This window comes from Emiliania huxleyi, assembly GCF_000372725.1.
Source record: "Emiliania huxleyi CCMP1516 unplaced genomic scaffold EMIHUscaffold_73, whole genome shotgun sequence".
NCBI lineage: Eukaryota > Haptophyta > Isochrysidales > Noelaerhabdaceae > Emiliania > Emiliania huxleyi.
This window is the reverse complement of record NW_005196528.1, coordinates 274,144-293,625: the sequence shown is the minus strand read 5'-3', so window position 1 is coordinate 293,625 and position 19,482 is coordinate 274,144. Positions and strand designations below refer to the sequence as shown.

The window sequence follows — 19,482 nt, the reverse complement described above, 5'->3', positions numbered from 1 at the left end:
GTCTTAAAAAAAAAATTAGGGACAGAGCAGGAGGAATAAACGATGAACAGATCGTGATGGGGGGTCCATAAGAGAGCGTTAGGAACGAAGAATGGAGCATCTATCACATAACGGACAATAATGACCATTGAAAGAGACGGGTGGTATAAATCAACTAGGTCGGGCTCGAATATGAATGTGAGTCACCCCTTAAGAATGGGGAGGGGAGGGGGCCATGCCTCACTTGACGCACAGGCACCCGTCGCGCCTCGTCTCGGGCGAGCACGGTCGCGGCAGCGGCGAGCACGGTCGCGGCAGCGGCGAGCACAGTCGCGGCAGCGGCGAGTACGGTCGCGGCAGCGGTGAGTACGGTCGCGGCAGACTTGGCGGCGGCGTCGGCATCACGGCGGCGTACGACGCGTCCGAGTGCCGCCTCCGGTCGGACGAGGAGGGCGAGATTGCCCGAGACGACCCGAGATGACCCGAGATTAGGTACCTCCGGTCGGAGGACGAGGAGGAGGAGGAGGACGAGGAGGCGGCGGCGGCGGAGGCGGCGGCGGAGGCGGCGGCGGAGGCGGCGGCGGAGGAGGAGGCGGCGGCGGAGGAGGAGGCGGCGGAGGCGGAGGCGGCGGAGGCGGAGGCAGCGGAGGCGGAGGCGGCAGCGGAGGCGAGGGCAGAGGCCGAGGCGGCGGCGGCGGCCGAGGCGGCGGCCGAGGCGGCGGCCGAGGCGGCGGCGGCGGCCACCGCCGAGCGGCTGCACGGGATGAGCCGCGATCACGGGTGTGCGGTCCTGTCTGCGAACCCGTATTTCGAGCCGCTGCCTGTGGAGGAGGGGCGGCCGGTGCAGGAGGACTCGCATGCCGACGGGAAGGTGGAGAGCACGCGAGATTCTCCGAGAGCACCCGAGATGCCCCGAGATGCCCCGAGATGCCCCGAGATGACCCGAGATGACCCGAGATGACCCGAGATGACACCGAGATGAACCGAGAGCACCCGAGATGACACCGAGATGACCCGAGGTTGGCCGCCGGCAAGGTGGAGAGGCTCTACCGCTCCGGCCGGTGCGAGGTGCTGTACGCGACGGGCACGCGCAAGGACGTGCTGCCGAGCGGGCTGCAGACGGTCTTCTTTTGCAACGGCGACGTCAAGCAGACGGCGACTTCGCGGCGCGTCGTCTACTACCACGCAGAGGCAGATACCACGCACGTCTCGGCAGCCCTAGATGCGGGACTTAGCTGCCTCTCGCACTCCAGCTGGCACTCGAGGAGGCGACCGTATTCGACGGCAGGCAGCTGCTCGGTGGGTTGACGTGAGGAGGGGCTCGAGAGGCCGTCCCCCACCCCCTCCCTCGCCTGCATCCATGCGCTAGGTCTCGGAGCCCGACGGCACGCAGCTCTACCACTTCCCGAACGGCCAGGTGGAGCGCCACTTTGCTGACGGCCTCAAGGAGATTGTCTTTGCGGACGGCTCGCTCAAGGTCATGCTGCCGAGCGGCGAGGTGCACGAGCAAGTGGGCGCGGCGGGGCCCCTCGGGGTCTGAGGCGAGAGACACGTGCTGTACCACACAGTGAGAGAGGAGAGCGACGTCAGTGGGGACGACCGGCCGAGAAACGGGGAGGGGTGTTGGCTGTTGGCAGGTGGGCACGTGGGGGGCGATACGGGGTTAGATCAGGTATCCCTTGTGCGACCGTGGCCCCTTCCCCGTGATTTCTTGTTTCTCATCTCTTACACAAATTACAGTCGCGACGTATGCTCTCACACCCCGCTCACCGCCACACCTGCCACCACGGCTTGCCTCCCGCCTCGTCCGCCGGCGGGTTGCTCTCGTTCCCGCCCGGGCGCGGCGTGTCGACACCCGAGTGACCGCCGCCCTTGAGTTTCTCCCTCTCCAGCAGGTACTCCTTGATCTGCCGTGGCGCGCTGGAGGCGAAGGAGTAGACGGCGAGTCCCGCGAAGATCGCACCCAACACCTGGCAGCCCAGCTGGCCGAGTGTCTGGTTTGTGGGTCTTGTGTGTCGCTCCAGTGTGGCTGTCTCTCTGTCGCTAGCGTGCCACCCATACCGCGTTCAGACTCTTCCCCACCTGTCCATCCATTGCTGTGAGGAGAGAGGTGATTGGGGAGCCGGGCCTCTTTCAGCGCCTGGTTGCGCAGCCGCCGCAGGTAGGCGGTGCTCCTGGCTGACGCCTGTAGGCATGCCCCGTGCATGTCCTGCACATGCACGTCCTGGAAGGCATGTGCTGGAAGGCACAGCCCCCGTGCGCCGGGCCGACGCCTGCTCGAGAGTCGCGCCGCTCGCCTTCTTGACCTGCTCCGCCGCGGCACCAGCCGCAAGCTTGCTGGCTGCGGCCGCGTGCGTGCCGGCCGTCGCCGCTCGCTCGGCCGCCAGCTTGCTCGCCGATGCAGCCAAGTCGGCGGCCTCGCCGAGCGCCTCAGAGCTCGCCGCCGCCGCCCGGTCAAGGTGCGGCTTGCTCGCGGTGGCCGCCTTCTCCAGCGCACTGCTTGCCGCCTCGGCGCCCGCCGCCTTGGCCCTTTCTGCCGCCTGGGCAAGCTCGGCTTGGGCCTTCGCCGAGATCTGAACGCCCGCCGCCTGCGCCTTTTCCGCCGCTTGCACGCCTGCCGTCTTGGCCTTCTCGGTCGCAGCTCTGAGCTCTGCCTCGGCCGTCTCCGCCGCCTGTGCGCCTGCCGCCTTGGCCTTCTCCGCCGCAGCTCTGAGCTCCGCCTCGACCTTCTCCGCCGCCTGTGCGCCTGCCGCCTTGGCTTCCTCCGCCGCCTTCGCTGCCGCAGCTCTGAGCTTGTCCATCGACCAGCGAGGAGGTGCTGCCGCCGCGGCCGAAGTGAGCAAACAAAAAATCGAGTTTGCGGCAACCCTATTGCCCGGCAGGGTGGTAGGGAGGGGGGGAAGTAATGTGAAAATGTAACGAAGCATGCGTGTAGCACGAACGGCTGCGATTCAGCGGTCGCGCCGCTGACCGTTCAGGTCGAGCTCGATCTCTCCACTGGAGGAGGCGCACATATCCCCCCCCGGGACACACGGACACTCCACGGTACCGTGTCTCTAGACTCTATAGTCCCTCTCGTACCTCGTACGGTCTACGGTCGGGTAGAAAACGTAGTGATAGTCGAATATGCGGCGCTCTCGGACCGAGACGAGGCGAGAGTAGCCGATGCTAAAGTCATAGTTCGGGCACGCGTAAGCCGTAACGCGACGGGACACGTGTTTCTCACCAACTCTATAGGGCTATAGCCGCACACGCGTCACGCCCCGGACGCCGCGAGAAAAGGCACGCGCCGTCCGCGCGCTCGTCGGCTCGTCCGCTCGCTTGCGCACATTCCCTTGCACCACCCACGCCGCCATGCGTTTCGCGCTGCCCATCACAGAGAACGCGCACCCCCCACAACACCCGTCCGACGACCGCCTCCGAGCCCGAGCGGGAGAGATGAAGCCCTCGGAGCTTTCCAACCTGCGTGCCAGCTGCGTGCCCGCCTGAGTGCAAACCTAGTCCGTGCTCTGGAGCGCCGAGAAGAGGGCGCCCGACGCCAGCAGCACCACAGCGCCCAAGCCGGCCACGCCGCCCGACACCAGCTGTAGGGCGACCAGCGGCGCGCTGTCGTCTGGCACCGCAGCAATCAGCCCGACCTCGCCAGCGAGCAGCGCGACGGCAGCGGCGGTGAGCAGGCCGGCCGGCACATTGATGAGGGTCTCGGCGAGCGCAAGGACCTGCAGCTTGTCGGCGAGCGGCAGCAGCTTCTCGGCCTGGCTGATTGCGCCCGCGCTCTCCAGCTTGGAGAAGACGCCCGCCTCCTCCGCGGCCGAGAGAACGCCCGCCTAGGGACGGCGCCGCGAGACGCGAGTCGGTGACAGAGCTGCGCGCACGACGCAGCCGGCTAGCGCGGGCGGCAGCTCACCTCGGCAAGGCTGGTGAGCACGCGCAGGTCCTCGATGCGGGTGAGCACGCGCACGGGTGCCTTCTGCGGGCACAGACGGGACGAAGCAGTCAGAGCTGTGCTTCCGGTTTCGTGTCCGGCTGGCTGCGCAGGAGCGCGCGGACGGAGCGCGCGCCTGCGCCGCCTTGCCACTGTAGAGGCCCATGTTGTCGAGTGAGAGCACCTGCGCAGAGCGCGGCCGTCTGCGGTGAGCACGCAGGGCGGCGGAATACGGCGAGACCGAGAGTGGCGACGGTCAGCGCGCTGCGCGCGCGCCTTCTCGCCCATGCTGACTGCCGCGCCGCGCTGCGCGACCGGCCGGCTCGCGAGCGGGGCGGTGAAGGACAACAGCGCAGCGACGGCCGCGAGCATCCTGGCGAATCTGGCTAGCTTCGCTGGAAAGAAGATGAGTCGATCTCTGCGCGCTAGGCTCAGTTCACGGCATGGAGGGTGAGCCACGCTGAACGTAGAGCCGAACGGGAGGAAGCCGGGGAAGAAGACTCCGAGGAGGACGAAACACCTGTGGTAATCTCGTCGCCAGCTGTCACGATGCACCCGAAGGGGACCCCAGCGCCAGCATCATCCGTGGAGGCACAAGTGTTCGAGGAGAGAGTGGACCTGAGCAACGATATGACTTGGCGGCAGATGATCGCAGTGGGCGTCAGAAGAGTCGTCCTTGCGCGAGGAGAGCTCGATAAGCTCGACAACAACGTCAACGAGGGGCCAAAAAATATGCAGCAAGGAGGGCAGAGCTGCGACGAAAGGTGAGAGAAGCCGCGAGAGCAAGGGAGCGGCAGGCGGCGGCGGCGGCGCAGAACGAGGCAGAGGAGAGCGACGCGACAGAGGAGGAAGCGACAAGAGGGAGAACGACGAGAGTGGGACGACCGCGAGGTGGCATGAAGGTTGCAGCAAGAATCGGCGAGAGACTGCGAAGAGAGATAGGAAGAGGCAGACGCCCAAGGGTGGGCGACGGCTAGCGCACCACACCCCTCTCCTTAAAATCCCTCTATGGTTGCGGCGTGCCGTCCTCCCATCCCTCCCTTGGGTTGTATGTTTTCTTTCTTTCTTGGGTCAGGGTGGGCGACGGCTAGCACCACACTCCTCTCCTTAAAATCCCTGTGTGGTGGCGGCATGCCGTCCTCCCATCCCTCCCTCTTGTGTGTTTTCTTTCTTTCTTTCTGGATTCTGCGGCGCGCGCCCTCCAAATGTGCCACCAAAAAACAGCGAGCCCGGTTGTTCCCACGCTCCCTTTCTTTCGTTAGCCCTCGCACAACACTGCAACGCTCGACTCTTCGCACTCCTCCGCTCCGCTCACCAAGCCGCTGCTTCGCATCCGCTCCCGCATATCACGACTCTCTCGTTGCACCGACCACTCCTCGGAGCGACCTCGCTCCCGCAGTCGGTCTCTCCCCACCGTCGACCGGGTACTCTCTCCCCAGCTGGCCCTGCCACGAGAGCTCCCACGCTTCCTTCACGCACACAGTGGCACAGGAACGCCTCCCGCGCTCGGTGCAAGCCTTTGCTCTTATCGACATCCCAGAGCTCCGTGCGCTTCTTCTCTTCCGCAGGCGAGGCGGGCACCGGCGCCCTCTGCTAAGCGCGCGCTTTGATGCTTGCAGGTGCGACCTTCGCCGGCCGGGCCGCAGGTGCGGCGGGAGCGCGACTAGCGCGCCTTGAGCGTGGTCACCGAGTACGGGCGGCCCTGGCGGCTCGCCTCGAGGCCCTCCCAGAAGATGGAGCACGCGTCCAGCATCTCGTGCGCCGCCTGCCGGAAGCGGACCTCGTCCGAGATGAGCCCGTCCTCGATGGCCTCCTCGAGCTCGTCCATCGTGTGCGCGGCGTGCTGCGCCTCGAGGGCCTGGTGGAAGCGCCAGAAGCCCATTGGGTACCGCTTCGCCCCCGCCGGCCGCTTGGCGTTCAGCAGCTCGAACCCCTCGATCAGCTGGTCCCAAAAGCCGGCGTTGGCCCAGTGCTCGATGGCAAAGGAGGCGCCGAGCGCGGTGGACAGGTCCTCGGAGCCGTAGATGCGGTACAGCGCGTCGCAAAAGTGGAGCGTCGCCTCCGATCCGTGGCGCCGCTTGCCCAGCTGGTCAAAGCTCAGCCCCATGTCCTTGCCGACGTCGCAGAGCCACTCGAAGTGGGCGGCGCGGTGCGAGAAGACTCCGCCCTCGACAGAGCCGGTGACACCGACGACGCTCGGATCGAAGCCCTTGGCGGCCGCCTCGCGCGCCAGCTCGGCCGTCTTCTGCTTCTTTGGCTTGAAGACGACCCCAATCTCGTTGGCGAGGATCTCCTTGCCCTCGCGTGCGCCCTCCAGCGTCGGCGAGTTGATGACCTTGTTCAGTTGGGCGAGGAGGAAGAGGTTGGAGAAGACGGAGAACTGAACGACCAGGTCCTTGACCTGCTCGTCAGTGGCCTCGCCCTTTGCAAACCACGAGCAGTACTCGTTGCGTGTCACCACCGGGTGGCAGGAGACGGCGGTGAGCGCAGAGGAGGCGAGCGGCGAGTGAACGCTCGCCGACTCAGCGATGCTTGCCAGCGGAGTGCGAGCGCGCAGCGGCGGCGTGCGCGAGATGCCGGCGGTTGCGAGCCAGAGTTGCAGCATGTACACCACCGTCCAAGGCGAGTTGCGTCACGTCCAGGGTGGTCGGGGTGGGCCCCGAGGGTTTCTTCAATTCAAAAACCTATGCACCCACCCACGAACTTGCAACAACTCTCGAACTTGTGGATGTGCCGCACCTCGGTCGGGGGTGGTAAAGTGGGAGGATCTTCCTCAGTCAGGTTGTCAGGTATTGCCAACAGCATACCGAAGAGGTCTTGTTCGGCTCGGGATTTATTTGAAGTGAAGCTGAAGGTCTGTTCGCACCTGAGTGGGAAGGTAACGGGAAAGAATGGATCAGAATGTGTGTGTAGCTAGGCTCGGAACGTGTTCTCATCACCGGGCCCCTCCCCCTGGCCCCTGGGCCCTGATACAGCCTCACCGGAGCGGGAAGACAAACAAACAACTCGAGTTTAACAAACAAGCAGATGTAGACAGACAGAGTGGCACGGGTCACAGCTAGCGGATCCTCGTCCGCCGCCTTTTTCTCCGCCGTGCGGTACGCCTTGAGTGCCCGACTCAGGTACATACAGCTCCTCGGCACGGGGGGAGGTGTCAATCACGCTCCCGGGACGCCGGAGAGATCGGGTTGGTCTCCCCCGCCTTCAGCCCTGACCCGACGGGGACGCCACCACCCTCGCCCAGGGATCTACAATGCTGTCTTAAGGTCCGACAGGTTCGGCACCGGGCACCGCCTCGGTATACAAAATGCGCCTGCGGGCGGACCCTCACAGATCACAGATCACATACAGCTCCTCGAGCTGACCTACCCAGCGGGTATCAATTCAACCCCTGCCAGGCGAGTACAGCTAGAGAGTACCGGGGGCTTCCCATACGGGAGAGTACAGCTAAAGAGTACCCCCCTCCGGGAGGCCCGTGTCTGAACATCTTTAGCTTGTGACTTTGGAAAGGAGGGTTGGTTTCAATGGAAGGCTAGTCGTCATTCTGGTCCTCTCCAAACGTGCCGCGGGTGAGGTCTCCGCAGCGGCCAGCTCACATCCCTCCCTTGGGCTGTCCGTTTTCTTTCTTTCTTTCTTTGGTTGGTCCTGCGAGATAGATGGATTGTTCAGTCGCGTCGCACATCTCCACGTCGTTATCGGCGACAACGTCAGATGGCAGGGGCGAGCAGATTGGGTCATGAGAGGACGGATCTGAGACGCTGCGCTGGGGTCCGGAAAGCGCCCACATCGTGCTGACTGAATGAAGAAAAGAGGGACGTACGACGTATCTTTAGGTGTGAGAATGCGAGCAGACATCGCGTCGTGAGGACCCTTTCCATTCCAGTTTTTTGTACTTTTAGTTTAATACCGCGTAACCATGTAAAATTTATTAAACAACACGCGATGATGGGTTCTCTCTTTTGTACGTACTAAACTATGTGTGTGTCATGGAGCCTGCGGATCCCGGCGATCAGTCCTGCACTCGCGAGGTGATTGACGGCTGGGAGTTCGACCTGGAATGCCTCGCATTCAGCGCATGCGGCGGGGCACCTGGGCACCAGCCTGTGGAGCTATTGGTGCGGGTCCGCACTCAGTGCGGTGTCAAAGCCGCCGCACTTGAGCACGGGCGGAGGGCATGCTTTCTGGCGGCCCGTCGCATCTTTGGTCTACTCAAAGCCGAACCCTTCGACCTCAACGTGTACTTGCTCCGCTCAGCCGCTGAGTGCCGACGTGCGGCAATCGAGCTCGGCAGGTCAAGCGGCCTCGGTCCAACGTGCCGTGGCGTGAGCATCGCCACTGGGCCACGGCCCGGAACCTTTCACGACGCGGGCCAGTTCTGGTGCCTGTTGGCCGCTCTGCGAACCATAGCACACGAGATGGGCCACCAGGTGATTAGGAGCCTCGCACCAAAGAGGCGCATACCGACGTGGTTCAACGAAGGCTGTGCCGAGGCGCTTGCGATGGCCATTGCCGCGGAGTCAGACCCAGCCTACGGGGACAAGATCCGCTTCGTTCGCGAGGCAAAGGCAGTCGGCGCGGCGCGTGTCGCAACGCTGCCACTGCTCGTGCCTCTCAGATCCGGGGCGCGTTGGGGCGCTGCGTTGGTCTCCACTGCGGGTCACGTGGGGGAGTTGGCTCATCTCGCTGTCGAGTTCCTGGTTCGAGGCCACGCCGCGGGCCTCGGGTCCTTGAGGCAAGTCCTTCAGCGGATGGCCGGCGGTGAGTCCTTTGGCGAGTCTTTTGAGACAGTCTTTGGACAGACGCCGCCGATGTTTGAGCAGGAGTTTCGAGGACACGTTGGTGGACCCCTTTCCGCCCAGTATCCGCCGGGGCTCAATGCACAGGTACGCGCTGTGCATGGCATCGGAGAGCGCCTCTCCTTTGCTTGGCTCGGCGTCCCTTCGGAGGCTGTCCACCGCCAGTACCACGATCCTACTGGGAAGGACTCATTTTCACCAAAATTTGGCACTGCAGACAGTTGCGGTTTCTTGTGCTTTGATTTTCGGCGACGCTCCATTCATGCCGCAGGGACGTGGGTAGTCACTGCAGAGGGTGGTACCGGAAGCCGATCTAGTCTCGAGTTCGAGGTGATAGACTCACGTAGCGTTTAGCCCACGCGGCGCGCGTTTGATTTGGATTGTAGTGCTCGTCCCTTTTTACGCCCAAACCTCTGTGGCCGCCTTCGTCCGTCGGCCTCGCACACGGTGGCGCTGGTGCTGTTGACCGCCAAGATGAAGGAGCAAGCGACGATTGTGGCCCCAATACCCTCTGTGCCCTCTCCGGCTCCCGATCCCGAGAGTGGGAGGATGAACGACGCAAAGCCAAACGCCGTGAGCCGCCGCTGGTCCTCGGGACTGTTTGACATCTGTGCGGATACAACGAGCTCCTTATCTGTTTGCTTCTGCTACCCAATCACGACCACTCAGCTCTGGCTAAGGTACGCTTACACGGGTACCAAGGCGCAGCTCATGTTTGCCCTGCTCGTCTGCATCTTCTGGGGAAACCAGGTCCTGAATGGAGTAAACAACATCTTGTTCGCGCCGTCAATGGTCCTGTGCGAGGAGTCCGCCATCGGCGCAGACCACCTGGTCTTCCCTCGCGCCGGCTGGAACGGGGGGAGGCAGGTTGAGGCGGGCGACCCCTGCTTCACCCTCGCGCCTGTGCCTATGTGGCTTTCACAGCCCGACTGGCTTGCCTTTCATGTGCTGGCGCTGGTCTCAATCACCGTCATGATCACAGCGGTCGTCCTCACCTGCTCTGCGCGCCGCCGCCAACGCGCTGCCCACCAGATTCCTGCATTGTACTGCCACGACGCTTGCGAGGACGTGTGCCTTTCTTACTGGTGCTTCGCTTGCACCCAGTGCCAGATGATGCGCCACGCAGGTATGACGTCAGATGCCTTCCAGCTGTTCGACGCGGAAGGTGGTGCCCAGCGAGGCTCGCGGATGATATGAGCGGAAGGTCCTTGGCAAGGGTAATGAGGACTCCCGCGTGTGTAGTGTGAAGAGACATGGTTGGTTTTGCGTTATGCTCTTGAGATTGCCTGGTTTTTTTCTTTTTATGCTTCGATGAGATATATGCATCGTGGCGGCGCGTGTGGGCTCTTGGTCGCGATGCATATGGAACAACGGCGCCGTCTGCAGCTCGGTCGAGCGGTGCGATCCGGCGACCCGTCTCACGCCCCCGGCCGCGCGCCCTCGCCAGCGCCAAGGAGAAATAAAAGCGCCGCATGGGTTCAACGTAATTTCTTTTTGGAGACCAGTCCTTGAGGGTGGGGGCGGCGTGGGCGAGGTGGTGGCGACAGGATTGATTGAGGGGGGGGGTCGCCGAAGCATGATACACGAGTTGTGTACCGCCAGCGACTGGCGGTCGGTGGTGGGGGGAGGTGGAGGGAGGCGGAGGCGTGGGCGAGGTGGAAGGAGGCGGCAGGCAGGAGGTAAGTAGTTACATTACACAGAAATAAATCGAGGGGTCCCGTACCATGCGGAATCGACCCTATCAAGTGCTCAAGTGCTCAAGAAATAAATTTCTACGTTGAACGAGCGAGAATTAATGTTGAGAGTAGGGTTCTTCGGTTTTTTCCACGGTACGTCGCAACGCAGAGACGAACGAATCGCTGCGTCGTGCGTCCTCCCCACATGGCGATGCCGAAGGCGGCTCGCCTGGCAAGAAGCAACAAGTCGACATTGCCTCTCTTATCATCCCTGGGGACACAAGGCAGGGTCCTTCCAAGAGCTGCTCACGCGCGCAGCCTGGCTACCGCCGCTGGCATTTTCATGGGCACTTCAACGGAGCGAGCGAGTGTCGAGCAGCAATTTGGTATAACGTTTTCCAGCGACGCTCGTCTCTGGCAGGAGAATAAATTTTCGCCGCTCCAAGGCGGCACACGCTTCCATCGGGTGTCGCAATGTGAGTCTGAAGACGAGGCGTTCAACACAAACCTGAACGAGAGCATCGTGGCCGTCGTCGAATATGGTTCTGCGAGCTACCCTGAATTCTTCCGGCCCCGCGAGGATTTCGCAACGAGTGACCCGACAGGTAGCGAGCCGCCAAGCCAAATATGGCACGTACGTGGCTACGTCGACGAGTTTACGAGAGTGGCGCAGCAGCTCAAGGGAGACGGTTCTACCAATTTTGCTCTGTGCACGCTTCTTGATCTGACAGAGGGGCCCCAAGGAGCCAAGGCAAAGATCCAGTATTTCCGAGGGGGTTTCACATTCGCTGTGACCGTTGTGCCGGTTGTATGAGCACTGGATACTCTACTGACGTACGGGGACCCCTCAATCGTCTCGCCAAGATCCCTCAGCCTCACTCTGGTGTGCTGGCTGCTGCACCGGTGGGACTGCGACTGGTGTGTGTGTTGTGTGTAACAAATCTGATAGATTAAATATCTAATAACGCCGCCTTTGGCCGATAAACGAAATTATAAGAAACTGGATCACGCGTACGTATCTCGACACTCCGTCCGCGTGATCTTCAAAAACCGACGCCAGCAGCAACGCCCGCACGGTCGCTCGTCGTCGAGCTTCGCGCCGGCGCGCTGCGAACATGGAAGCAAACGAACGGAGGCCGCGCAGCCCGTACGCTCATTCCGGGGCCTTCGGCCTATGCCAAGCCTCGCAAATACCGCACTCTGCAAGACGTCAGAGCGCGGCTGCGGTTGGACGAGGTCGCCGGCGGGGAGCGAGGCCGGCCAGCAGAGGAGGGGGCGCGGGACGGCGACCCAAAGGACGGCGCTGCTATTGGGGACTAGTTGTGACGGCCTCCACTCCCCCTCCTCCCCTATGCCCTCCCCCCCTGGGACCTGAACCCGCCTCCTCCCCTAATAAGCCCTCCTCCCCTAATAAGCCCTCCACCCCTAAGCCCTCCTCCCCTCTGCCCTCCTCCAGACCCCCCCCCCCCTTCCCGCCCCCGCCCCCGAGCCCTCACGCCTCCTCGCCAAAGAGCCGCAGGATGGCAGCCCGCTTGTTGGTGCGCGCCTGAAAACAAGAAAGGTGCACAATGAAAGACCGGGGCGGTTGGGCCGTCGCACTCCTCTCGCATGTGCGCGCGATCTCGAGCGCCGACTTTCCAAACGCCGAGACCGCCTAACCTCGGGTGATCTCGGGTGATCTCGGCCGATCTCGAGCGCCGACTTGCCAGACGCCGCAGATCGCCTTCTCGGGCATGGCAAAGTGAGGTGAGATTCGCCGAGATTCGCCGAGATTCGCCGAGATTCGCCGAGATTCGCCGAGATTCGCCGAGATTCGTGCTCATAGGCGCGCCCTTGGGTCCGCGCCGCCCTCGACTAGCGCGCGGGCGGCCTCGACCTTGTTGGAGCGCGCGGCCATGCAGAGCGGGGTGAGTCCGTTCTGCCCGCCTACGCGCCAACGACCAGACACCCCATGAAGAGGAGCATGGAGAGACTTGGAGGCAGGGCGGGAGTGGAGGGTCTCACGCTAGGCAGTCGGCCGCGCACTCGGCCGCAGCGCGGGAGGGCGCGCGCGACGAGTGCAGCAGAGCAGAGTGGGAGGGAGTGCGGTGTCTGAGCCCTTGTCTCCTCTCAGGGGCCAGGCGGGAGACAGAGGCCCGTGCGCCGCTTCTAGGGCCCTCTTCTGGACCAGGGCCACCTCGGCTGCACCTCGGCTACACCTCGGCTACCACCTCGGCCACCCCTCGGCTACCACCTCGGGGACGTGTGTATCTCGCGTCCAATGCACGGATCTGCCCCTAAGCTTGCCCTCCTCTGCACATCTAGTCTGCATCTAGGCTTGCCCGCCGATGCCAACGTCCAGGTGCGGGTTGAGGCGCAGCAGCAGCCGGACCATCTCGCCGTCGCCTCGCGTCGCCGCCTGGCGCTCCACCTCGCGAGATCTCGATCTCGCTCCACCTCGCGAGATCTCGATCTCGCTCCACCTCGCGAGATCTCGATCTCGCTCTCGGGCCGTCTCTCGGGGCAATCTCGCGCCGCCGCCTGGTGGAGCACCGTGTTGGCCGTCCCGATCGGCTTGCAGCCAGTCGCGGCCGGGTCGGCGCCAGCCTGCGCTCGGGGTGTGGGGGAGATATGGGGGAGATTGCAGCCAGCCGCGGCCGGGTCGGCGCCAGCCTGCGCTCGGGAAGATCTCGGGGTGGTGTGGGGGGAGATGCGATCTCGGGGTGGCGCGAGGGTGATGCGGGGGAGAGACAGGAGAGAGTGGGGGTAGAGATGTGTGTGTGTTTGTGGGGGGGGGGTTAGAGATATGGGGGCGGTGAAGGGGGAGTCTAGGGGAGATATGGGGGAGACGAGGGGGAGATGTGAGGGAGATCTACTGCCCGCCGAGCAGAGCAGCTCGGCCATGTCGTGCAAGCCGGCGCCCACCGCCTGGCCTCGGGCCGATCTCGGGTCGATCTCGTCCGATCTCGGGACGATCTCGGGGCCATCGGGGCGATCTCGGGGCGATCTCGGGGCGATATCGGTCCGATCTCGGGGCGATCTCGGGGCGATCTCGAGGCGATCTCGGGGCGATCTCGGTCCGATCTGGTCCGATCTGTCGCCTGGTTGAGCGGCGTGCCGCCGTAGTGGTCCCGCGCGTTGACGTCTGCCCCCCGCCGGAGGAGCATCTTGACCAGCTCGACCGCCTACACCCTCGACCCGCCCTCTCGACCCTCCTCCCGCAACCTCTCCGAGGCCCTGCGCCAGCTTCGCTTGGCGGCCTCTGCGCGCGCGGCGGCGGTCAGCGGGACCGGGTCGTCGTCTTCGTCCTCCTTGGGATCGAGTCGCTCCAGCGCCTAACGGCACTCTCGACAGCGCCTCTGGCCCTCTCGAGCCCCTCTCGATCCGGCTTTGGTGTGGCACTCGTGCGGCGCCAGGTGCAGCAGAGTCATGTGCTCGATGTCGAGCTCTCCCAGCTCGCCTGCGGGACACTTCCGGGAAGGGTCCGAGGAGGGCCCCGTGCTGCTCGCGCCGCGTCCCGCCAGGCCGTAGCTCGCCGGTGTCTGCGTCCTTCTTGCCCCAGTTGCCGGAGTAGAGGTCGCCTGAGAGGCGAAGCCGGATGCGGAGAGGTGTGGGGAGAGGTGTGGCGGGGAGGGGAGGGGCGGTGGGGAGAGGCGGGAAGAGGAGAGCGAGAGGAGAGGCGGGGAGAGGAGAGCAGAGCTGAGCTGAGAGAGAGAGAGAGAGAGAGAGAGAGAGAGAGAGAGAGAGAGAGAGAGAGAGAGAGAGAGAGAGAGAGAGAGAGAGAGAGAGAGAGAGAGAGAGGCGCAACACAGGAGAGAGAGGCAGGAGAGAGAGGCGGACCGGTCAGCTGCGTCCTCATCTCCATCACGTCGGAGAGCACCTCCTCGTCGATGGAGTCCAGCAGGACCCCCATCAGGCTGCTGTTGCCGCAGCGAGCGGCCAGGTGGAGCGGCGTGAGGCCCGCGTCTGAGTGCAGACAGAGCACCTCGCACAGCGCCTCAACGTCGCCGGCGAGCAGCGCCGAGACCATCTCCCGCACAGTCGCGTCGCCGTTTGGCTGGCGGTGGGATTGCGAGGCCGCAACGATGGCGAGGTGAAGCGATGTGCGGCCAAATTCGTCCACCTCTGTCAGCTCGGCTCCGTCCTCGATGAGCGCCTTGATCTGCGGCACATCGTACCGGCGGACCGCGGTGTGCAGCGCGAGGTGCGCGCGGGCGCGCTTCTGCCGAAGGCTGGTGTGCGAGGCGGCCATCTCGCAAAGTGGGGGTTGTTTGGTCGTCCGGCTGCGGGCGCGTTGCAAAGATAAGAGGGCAGGACAAAGGTGATGGCCACAGCGAAGAAAAGAATTACAGCGGCCGTCTGTGTACTTTGGGTTGCGTGGTTTCTTTCTTTTTTGTACTTTGGGGGCAGGTGGTGGCAGTGGTCTGGCAGTGGTCCGAGCTCGTCCGCTCGCTCGACGATACATAAAGTAGTCTCTCAAACATGCTGGCTGCAGAGGCCGTGAACACTCCGAATACTGTGACCCTGTTCCGACCTGATCGACCGACCTGATCCGACCGTGCTCGAACAGCGGTCAGCGGCGGCGGCACCTAGGGAATTTCCAGACCATGTTCCGCCCCTGATCCGACCATGATCCGTAAGTGAGGACGTTCGGGAACAGGTCAGTACTCACTCAGCTTCGGTCTGATTGATCACAGTCGGAACAGGTCAGAGTCTTACCCTCTAATTAATTCCGCGTTGCCCGAAGATATTACCATGTGTTGTCGCGCCAATGCAGCAGATATGTGATATTACCAACCCCCTCTCCCTTTTAAAAGAAAGAAAGAAAGAAAACAGACACGCCAAACGAGGGATCCCTTTTCTCCCAGTCAGCTAAAAGTACGTACCTATTGCAATACGACCATGTGTTGTCGCGCCAATGTGCGCGAAAGAACCGAGGGCAACTCAGCCTAGGCCCGCGTCGCCGCCAATCACCGCGCCAAAGGTCCATTCGCCGCCCATAAGCGGAGAGGCAACAAAGCTGAACATCCTTCAGTCGTCAATCAAACGAGTCGCCCTGTCGTCCTCCTTCACCAACGATGCCTTCGACCGGATCGAGGCTGAGATATCGAGGCACCCGCGCCGCGCGAAGCTCATATTTGGGGCCGACAACCAACAGTCGCTCGAATCCCTGTTCGCGTCCGATAAGTCAATGCGGTCCAAAAAGTCCGAAGAGGGTACCTCGATGCTGGGTCCGTCCGACATGCGCTCTCTCGCGCTAATCGCCCACAACCACATGAAGCCGGCGATGAGGATGTTTGTGGAGGAGCACGCCGAGACGCTCAAGCGTTTCCGCGTGACGGGCACCGCGTCGACGATGGCGATGCTGCGCACGGTCTTTGGCGAGGACGACGAGGTCGTCTACGGCGCCGTGTGCTCCTCGGGTCCGCTGGGCGGGGACGCGCAGATTGCGGCGCTGATGTGCCTCGAAGACATCGGCGCGGTTATTTTCTTCACCGACCCGCTGAGCGCGCATCCGCACCAGGCCGACGTGGACTCGCTCATCCGACTCATCAACGTGCACAACGTGCTGCATGCGACCAACCCCACCTCGGCAGAGGGGCTCATGCACCTCCTCAAGACGGCGGTGGAGTGCAACGAACCCGAGCGTATCCCCTCATTCTTCTTCACCATCCAGTCCCCCGCCGTGCCAGAGTACCAGGCGCAGCAGGCCGCCGTCATCAAGGCGGCGTCGAACATCCAGACGCCAGAGGGTGAGCCGTCGGGGGCCGCGCCTGGCACCCTTCGGCAACCGTCGGCCGACAAGATGTCCATCGCCAAGCACGTCTTTAAGCAGGGGTCCCTCAAGTACCTGAGCACTTCTTCGGAGCGCTCGCTGACGAGCGTGCCCGAGGCTGGGCCCGAGCGCTCGACGCCTCGGGAGAGCGGGTTCAGGCTCAGGCAAAGGGGCTCACTCGACGACGAGGTTGCCCGCGTTCGGGAGTCGCGGACCCCCTCCGCAGATAGCACGAGCACCCCATCGCCTGACGCGGCGCCTGGCGGAGGCAAGCCGAAGGGGCGCGCCGGCAAAGTGATCCCTAAGATCGGAGCCTGCATCATTGGCTGATCTCCTCGTGTGCACCAGAGGAGCGCGCACGGCCTGGCGGAGCCTTGGCCAGGGGCAAGCAAAGGGCCAGTATGTCTAGAGGGAGCGGTGGCTGCGGGCGCGCTTGCAGCTTGGCCAGGGGCAGGCAAAGGGTCTATAGTCAGTCTAGGCAGCCGTACGCTGGCGGGATGAAATTCTTTTTTTCAACACTGCTCACTGGCTACAAGATCCGACGCCCTCTGGGGTGGCGCGGGGCCCCCCGGCCCACACCGTGCGCCGCGCAGCAGCGCGGAAACGGGGCCCCGGCGCTCATACTCGCTCATACCACCGCCTACCCGATTAAGTACGGTTAAGTAGAGGGCAGATTTGGAAAGATCTCAAGGAGTACATACAGATAGACCCCCCAACCATCAGAAAACTCCGACCTGATCGGTCGTACTGACCGCCGACAGATCACTCCAGACAGCAGACAGGCCGACGTCTGCACGCGGCCGGCCGGGCGAGAGGCTTGACACGATCCGGCCCTGCGACCCTGACGCTGCTGTTCTAGCTACCAGACATGCGCTGCTGACTGCTGCCACAATGTGCGACCGGTGCTGGCCCACTTGGCGGCCTTCCTGGTCAGTGGTGAGGCGCAGTTCAGAGCTGTCGATGGCGCGATGCCGCACTGGTCCCACATTGGGAGAGAGAGAGAGATTTTTAGCAATACCAAACAATGTTTTGTCACATTGGTGACACGAGACCACCAAGTTTGCCGGTCCAAGAGAGAGGCACCGGCGCTGTCCTGAGAAGTGCATGGTCCCTCTTGACTGCCCATGCGCGCGAGGCTGTGTAGGCATAGCCTCGAGAGTGCCAGCAGCCAATCCGAGGCAGTTTGTGACGCGCATTGCGTCAGAAGCGTGCACGCGCTGGAAGGACACCTTCCTACTGGCCGTACGATCAGGTCGTCACTGAATGCTGGATACTAAGGCCGCGAGCTATGCAGGTGATCAATTGTGCATCATTGCACGGTCAACAGCGCCGACAGGCTGTCGCAAGGCGTGATAGCATGGCCGCAAGTACGCCGAATTCCCATGAAAACAAGTAGAAAATCGCCAAAAAAACTGCAAAAATCGGCGGCGGGCCATCGGACCCCATCCCCCCCCCGCATGGACACCCTCTGGGGCCCCCGCGCCGGCCCAGAGCCGACGCCGAGTAGGGAGAATTTTGTCTTGTCGAGTCTACGGACCACTACGCTGGCTGGCGTGTGTTGGCGCGCCGCTACTTGCTGTACCCGCTAGAATTCCCACCGCCGTAAGTTCTTTTGAGGAGGAAGTCTTGAGAAAATTCTTCTCTGAAGATTTGTTTTTGCTTCTCTGTGTTAGTGCCACGAGTGCGCGCCAGTCCCGTGCCCAGAAAGAAAGAAAGAAAGCAAACAACCCAAAGGAGGGATGGGAGGACGGCACGCCCATAAACAAATAAAGAAATAAAACGGACATCCCAAGCTAGGGCTGGGTCGAGGACAGACACGAAGAGAGAATCTCTCAGACACGTCCCCACCTTTGCAGGATTTTGCAAAAGCGAGGGGGAGGGTGCATCGCGGCGCGGAGAGGGCTGGGCACAGGGCACAGGGGATCTCTCTCGGCACGCCCCATATTGTCGTGAGAAATTAGGATTGGAGCACTTGGAGGCGTAAAAAATTCTTTTCAGGCGTGTCTGCGCGAAAGTCGATCGCTTTTTGCGGCTGCCAAGGTGCTCCGCAGGATGGCCTCGAGCGGTGAGTCGCCGCGAAGCGTCATGCACGGCGACGGGATTGTCGTGCTCTCGACGCACAAAGCGTCGGCAAAAGAGCAGGCGCGCAACGCCGAGCGGCTCAAGAGCCTGCTCAGCGAGCCGCACAACAAGCAGTGCTTCGAGTGTGAGGGCGACGTCGAGTTCCGGACGGCGTGGGCGTCCGTCTCGATCGGAGTATTCATCTGCGCCGGATGCTCGGGGCTGCATCGCTCTCTGGGTACGCACATCTCCCGCGTCAAGAGCTGCGCCGCTGACGACTGGAACGACGACTGGGTCGACAACATGGAGTCGTGGGGAAACAAACGCGCTTCTCTCTTCTGGGAGTGGCGGCCACCGGCTAGGCGGCCGACGCCCGCAGACGGCCGCAACCAGAGCCGACGCATGCGCGAGTTTGTCGCTGCAAAGTACATGCGCCGCGCCTTTTCTGCCGCAGGCGAGGCGCACGAGTGGCGGGTTGCCGACCCGCTCCCGCTCGAGAATGGGTGGGCTCGGTATGCGGACGAGTTTGGCCGTCACTACTTTCACCACACCCCGTCGGACGAGACGACGTGGGAGCTCCCCGACGCTGCGCGCCCCCCGCCCTGCTTGCCCGTGCTCGTCCGGACCGGCGCCAGGGGCTGGCTTGAGAAGAAGTCGGGCGGGCACGAGGAGCGCGGCAAGATGAAGCTACTACAAAAGTGGGACCGGAGGTACTTCGTGCTGCCCGCGGGCGGCGCCGAGCTCTCCTACTACAAGACGGAGGACGACGCGGCGCGCGGCGAGCACCCAGCCGGCTCGCTCCGCTGCGACGGTGCGGAGGTCTTCCTCAAGGAGGTGCGCGACGACGGCGTCCACCGCTTCACCATCAAGACGCGCGAGCGCGAGCTCAAGCTCCGCAGCTCCAAGAGGGAGTTCGAGACGTGGGCGAGCGCGCTCGAGCCCATCGCAGCGGAAGTGGACGATGCGCCGCGCGCGGGATAGAGAGCCGGTCCCCACCATCGCGCGCTGTAAGTTGGGCGTCGAGGCCCGCCGACCGCCGCCGCCCGCTCGCGGTACCGGGTCGCGAGAGAGAGAGAGAGAGAGAGAGAGAGAGAGAGAGAGAGAGAGAGAGAGAGAGAGAGAGAGAGAGAGAGAGAGAGAGAGAGAGAGAGAGAGAGAGAGAGAAAGAGAGAGAGAGAGAGAGAGAGAGAGAGAGTGAAGAGATGAGATGAGAGAGAGTGAGAGAAGAGGAACTATTCTCCTAGAGAAAGAGAAAGACTAAAACATTGGGGGGGGGGGGGGGAAAAAAAA

The 19,482-nt window shown here is 63.2% G+C and overlaps 6 protein-coding genes across 6 annotated transcripts; 3 read left to right on the top strand and 3 right to left on the bottom strand.

The window, feature by feature from the left end:
- Nucleotides 1-742: 742 nt before the first annotated feature.
- Nucleotides 743-1,519, top strand: EMIHUDRAFT_217308 (hypothetical protein; the record flags this gene model as incomplete). The annotated part of the gene is made up of 3 exons (XM_005760961.1): nt 743-820; nt 1,048-1,185; nt 1,349-1,519. 3 exons carry the CDS (start codon nt 743-745, stop codon nt 1,517-1,519), a joined length of 387 nt encoding a protein of 128 aa, XP_005761018.1.
- A 1,569-nt stretch (nt 1,520-3,088) lies between these two features.
- On the bottom strand, nt 3,089-4,286 carry EMIHUDRAFT_438263 (hypothetical protein; the record flags this gene model as incomplete). The annotated part of the gene is made up of 4 exons (XM_005760960.1): nt 3,089-3,806; nt 3,887-3,949; nt 4,041-4,088; nt 4,181-4,286. Coding segments are annotated over 4 exons (813 nt in total), but the record flags the coding sequence as incomplete, so codon positions are not given.
- Nucleotides 4,287-5,142: 856 nt separating this feature from the next.
- On the bottom strand, nt 5,143-6,529 carry EMIHUDRAFT_438260 (hypothetical protein). The gene has a single exon (XM_005760959.1). It carries the CDS (start codon nt 6,507-6,509, stop codon nt 5,568-5,570), a length of 942 nt encoding a protein of 313 aa, XP_005761016.1. The 5' UTR covers nt 6,510-6,529; the 3' UTR covers nt 5,143-5,567.
- Nucleotides 6,530-11,868: 5,339 nt separating this feature from the next.
- EMIHUDRAFT_465525 (Hypothetical protein) lies at nt 11,869-14,664 on the bottom strand (the record flags this gene model as incomplete). Its single annotated transcript, XM_005760958.1, has 5 exons — nt 14,196-14,664; nt 13,827-13,936; nt 12,839-12,962; nt 12,253-12,302; nt 11,869-11,922 (listed from the first exon to the last, which is right to left on the bottom strand). Exons 1-5 carry the CDS (start codon nt 14,605-14,607, stop codon nt 11,869-11,871), a joined length of 750 nt encoding a protein of 249 aa, XP_005761015.1. The 5' UTR covers nt 14,608-14,664.
- A 609-nt stretch (nt 14,665-15,273) lies between these two features.
- EMIHUDRAFT_217301 (hypothetical protein) lies at nt 15,274-16,461 on the top strand (the record flags this gene model as incomplete). Its single annotated transcript, XM_005760957.1, has 1 exon — nt 15,274-16,461. The coding sequence occupies one exon, from the start codon at nt 15,274-15,276 to the stop codon at nt 16,459-16,461; it is 1,188 nt and encodes a 395-aa protein (XP_005761014.1).
- A 1,722-nt stretch (nt 16,462-18,183) lies between these two features.
- Nucleotides 18,184-19,173, top strand: EMIHUDRAFT_105966 (hypothetical protein; the record flags this gene model as incomplete). Its single annotated transcript, XM_005761047.1, has 1 exon — nt 18,184-19,173. One exon carries the CDS (start codon nt 18,184-18,186, stop codon nt 19,171-19,173), a length of 990 nt encoding a protein of 329 aa, XP_005761104.1.
- Between the last annotated feature and the right edge of the window lie 309 nt (nt 19,174-19,482).

Bases quoted from the DNA above. Each gene is read 5' to 3' on its own strand.
- EMIHUDRAFT_438260 (XM_005760959.1), bottom strand. From the start codon at position 6,509: ATGCTGCAACTCTGGCTCGCAACCGCCGGCATCTCGCGCACGCCGCCG.